Here is a 3,893-nt window from a genome sequence, read left to right on the forward strand (position 1 = left end):
GTTTTTGCTTTTGGGTTTTTGTTTTGCTTTTTTTTCTAAGTAAAAAAAAAAAATCATTTCTTTATTATATACCTAAAAATCACTAATGTATAATTGTTTTGTTTTGTGGGGGTTTTTTTGTTTTTAAATTTTTTATTATTATTAATTTTAATGGAAATTTACAGACCTTGGATTTCCATTCATTCATTGTTGTTCTTTTCTCCCTGTCCACCCCTCCCCCAACAGTACACGCTTCTCTTTGAAAAGTAAAAGAAATATTCTTTCATTGTTTTACAATCCCTCCCCCCAGGTCCACTCCACTATGCAGCCTCTGTTACTCCCAGTCTATCGTGTCCAAGAAAGGGGGGGCAATTTGTGTGTTCAAACAGGTCCTCACTCTTCACTGGCCAAACTCCTCAGCTAGAGGAGAAGTTTTCATTTTCCTGTTGTAAACACACCTGGTCCTCCGCCCAGGTTCACTAACACACCTGCTCACCTGATGCGCTGACTCCTGGACATCTGTTTGATAGGGTGCCTAGAAAGGTGAAGTAGGCCAAGCCTCTCCTGTTAGCTCCCCATTTTTAGCCCTGTGTTGTTCTGTATGGAAGCCAGTAATCACATGTAGCTATTGAAAGGAAAAGGAAAAAATCAGTGCTTCATTTGCACTAGTCACATTTCAAGTACCCAGACACCCCAGGCAACTACTAGCTACCGTACTGATCAGAGCCACTGTAGACCATCCATCGTATTAAGAGGCTCCTTTAGACAGTGCTGAGCCTAGACTACGAATAAAACGATTCTTTGTATTCTTTGCTAACTCATGTTTTTCTTAATTGATACAGAAACCGTGAACTGCCCTGGAAGTCCGTCACACTGAGCACTCCGACCACAAGCCATGGCTCAGTACAAGGGCACCATGAGGGAAGCGGGCCGCGCCATGCACCTGATGCGTATGCGGGAGAAGCAGAAAGAGCAGGTGGAGGTGCTGAAGCAGCGCATCGCTGAGGAAACCATCACCAAGTCCAATGTGGACAAGAAGTTCTCAGCACACTACGATGCCATGGAAGCAGAACTCAAGTCAAGCACCGTGGGTCTGGTCACCCTGGATTACATGAAGGCTAAGCAGGAGGCCCTCTTGAAGGAGCGGGAGATGCAGCTGGCCAAGAAAGAGCAGCTGGAGGAACGTAAACTACAACTCGAGACAATGCGCGAGAAAGCGAACCGGCGGGAGCAAAAGCGCAAGATCTCCAGCCTCTCCTTCTCTTTTGAGGAAGTCGAAGAGGGCACCAATGAGCACGGTCCCGAGAGCGTGGAGGTAATCAAGAAGAAGAAGAAGAACCTGGGGAAGAATCCTGATGTAGACACAAGCTTCCTGCCGGACAGGGAGCGGGAGGAGGAGGAGAATCACCTGCGGGAGGAGCTGCGCAAGGAGTGGGAGGCCCAGCGGGAGAAGGTCAAGAGTGAGGAGATGGAGATTACTTTCAGCTACTGGGACGGCTCAGGGCACCGGCGCACCGTGCGCATGAGCAAGGGCAGCACGGTGCAGCAGTTCCTCAAAAAAGCCCTGCAGAGTCTGCGCGAAGACTTCCGCGAGCTGCGTGCGGCTAGCGTGGAGCAGCTCATGTACATCAAGGAGGATCTGATCCTGCCGCACTACTACACCTTCTACGACTTCATCATCACCAAGGCACGGGGCAAGAGCGGGCCACTCTTTAGCTTTGACGTACATGATGATGTCCGATTGCTGAGTGATGCCACCATGGAGAAGGATGAGTCACACGCGGGGAAAGTGGTGCTACGTAGCTGGTATGAAAAGAACAAACACATCTTCCCAGCCAGCCGCTGGGAGCCCTATGACCCCGAGAAGAAGTGGGATAAATACACTATCAGATGAGTACCTGTATTTCCGGCCCATCTCTTTTCTGTGCCCCTGCCACTCCAACTACCTAAGCAGGACCGGAAGGATCTGAATAGGAAACTGGGAAGGAAAACACATTGGTTTCTATTGTTAGTCAGCAATCACTTGAGATGGTGACTTTCCACAAATTTAATAAAGAGAACTCTGTTAACAGCATCATTGTTTACTTGGTTGGGTTTTTGAAGTTGTTTGGTTGTGAGTGTTTATAATGTTAGCTCTTATTTTGGTTGGGCACAATGTGGGACAGAAAACGAGGCAGGAATACTTTACCTGGGCCACAGTTTTGAAAATAGTAGTATGAGCATAGATTGATTTTGGCGCCAGATTGACTGGGTTTAATATCCAACTCAGTTTCTTATAGGCATAATAATTAAACCTCTGTGCCTCAGTTTCCTCGTGTTAATGGGGATAACAACAGCACCCACATCCAACGATTGATGTTAAAAATATGTTAATATTTGTACAGCCCTTAAAACTAAATAAATATGTTTTGATAACTCCTGCTGTGCTCATGATAATTTTTGTTGTTGTTGTTGTTATTGTTGTTACGTACTGTCGAGTTGTCTGCAACTCATAGCTACCCTGTGTACTCTTTATTAGTTTATGTAAATAGTGCTATGGCCCCTCTGAGAACTATCTAGGGCAGAAGTTAACCTGTCAGCTTCAGGTCTCAGGAGAGCAACTGTGGTAGTAGTAGGACTGAGATACACAATCCCTGTTCTCCTCTGGCAGAGAACATTTGATTTAAAAAAAATAATAATAATAAAATCAAGACTCTTTCTTGATGGAAACCCTAAAGAACATTGTTATAGAACAGATATTTCTGATTCAAGTCCTATATGAAAAGCCAAAGTCAGATGCTTTTTCTACACCCACAGAGGTGATCATATGTTCTTTTCCTTTGTTCTCTTAAACTCAGGGCCTAGACAGCCAAAGGATGGACCGCCAGAAGAGTAATTCTTTAAGAGGGACATGATGCTTAGAAGAGGAGAGGGTCAGTGGAGGAGGAGAATACCTTCAACCAGGTGGATTGACATGGTGACTGCTGCAGTGGACTGTAACATGTCAGGAAGTGTGAAGGATAAGACAGGAGAGGAGAGAGTTCACATCTGTTGTTCATAGGGTCACTATGAGTTGTAATCCACGACACCTAAAACCACCACCAACCCTTGAATAAAAGAAGAACAAAAGACAAACATGTAGAGATTAGAGTTTTGTTAGTGGTTACCAGGAGTGGGAGCGAGGAGAAAAGGAGAGTCATGGTTGACAGAAAATCACATTGACCAGAAGTAGGATTTTATAGCTGCTTATTGTAATTGTTGTAAATAAGTTGTACATCTGTAGATAGTGGTTACATATGAACACAATTAAGTGATCTGGGATTCCTCTTCTCAATGTTTTCCCTAACTGTGTGATCTAAACTATCAGTTGCCTTTGTATCCAATAAAACACAAACAGCTTTCTGATATTCTCTGCTTTCAGCTGAGATCCATCTGACATCATCAGTAATATCCCTCATACTACTACACCTTCTGAATCCACTGACTACTTAATCGTGCTCATGTAAAACCTCTACATAGACCAAGAAGTAGTTGTCTGGAAAGAACAAGGGGACATGGAATTGTTTAAAATCAGGAAAAGTAATTGTCAGGGAAGGTAATTGTCAGGGTTATCCTTTCCCTGTACTTACTCAGTCTGCATGCTGAACAAATCATTTGAGAAGCTGGAATATATAAAGAAGAAGGTAGCATGAGGATTAGAGGAAGACTCATCAACGATTGCATTATACAGATGACATAATCTTGCTTTCAAAAAGTGAAGAAATACTACAGAATACCAAAGACTGCAGTCTTCAATATGGAATACATCTGAACATCAAGAAAACAAAAATCCACACCCCTAGACTATGATTTTTCTATCAAGCGTAACTGGACCAAGGCAGCACCTTGGTAGGTGGGGGAAAGATTGAAGTTGTCAATGATTTCCTTTTACTTGC

General features: G+C 43.7%; 1 protein-coding gene across 1 annotated transcript; it reads left to right on the forward strand.

The window, feature by feature from the left end:
* The first annotated feature begins 874 nt into the window (after positions 1 to 874).
* Positions 875 to 1,873, forward strand: LOC102853057 (protein FAM50B-like). The gene has a single exon (XM_006903473.1). It carries the CDS (start codon positions 875 to 877, stop codon positions 1,871 to 1,873), a length of 999 nt encoding a protein of 332 aa, XP_006903535.1.
* The last annotated feature ends 2,020 nt before the right edge of the window (positions 1,874 to 3,893 follow it).

This window comes from Elephantulus edwardii, unplaced genomic scaffold (assembly GCF_000299155.1).
Source record: "Elephantulus edwardii isolate Elephantulus edwardi_28Jun2011 unplaced genomic scaffold, EleEdw1.0 scaffold01901, whole genome shotgun sequence".
In the NCBI taxonomy this organism is placed as follows: Eukaryota; Metazoa; Chordata; class Mammalia; order Macroscelidea; family Macroscelididae; genus Elephantulus; species Elephantulus edwardii.

What these genes read in the sequence shown, in the direction of transcription:
- LOC102853057 (XM_006903473.1), top strand. Translation starts at nt 875, where the DNA reads ATGGCTCAGTACAAGGGCACCATGAGGGAAGCGGGCCGCGCCATGCAC.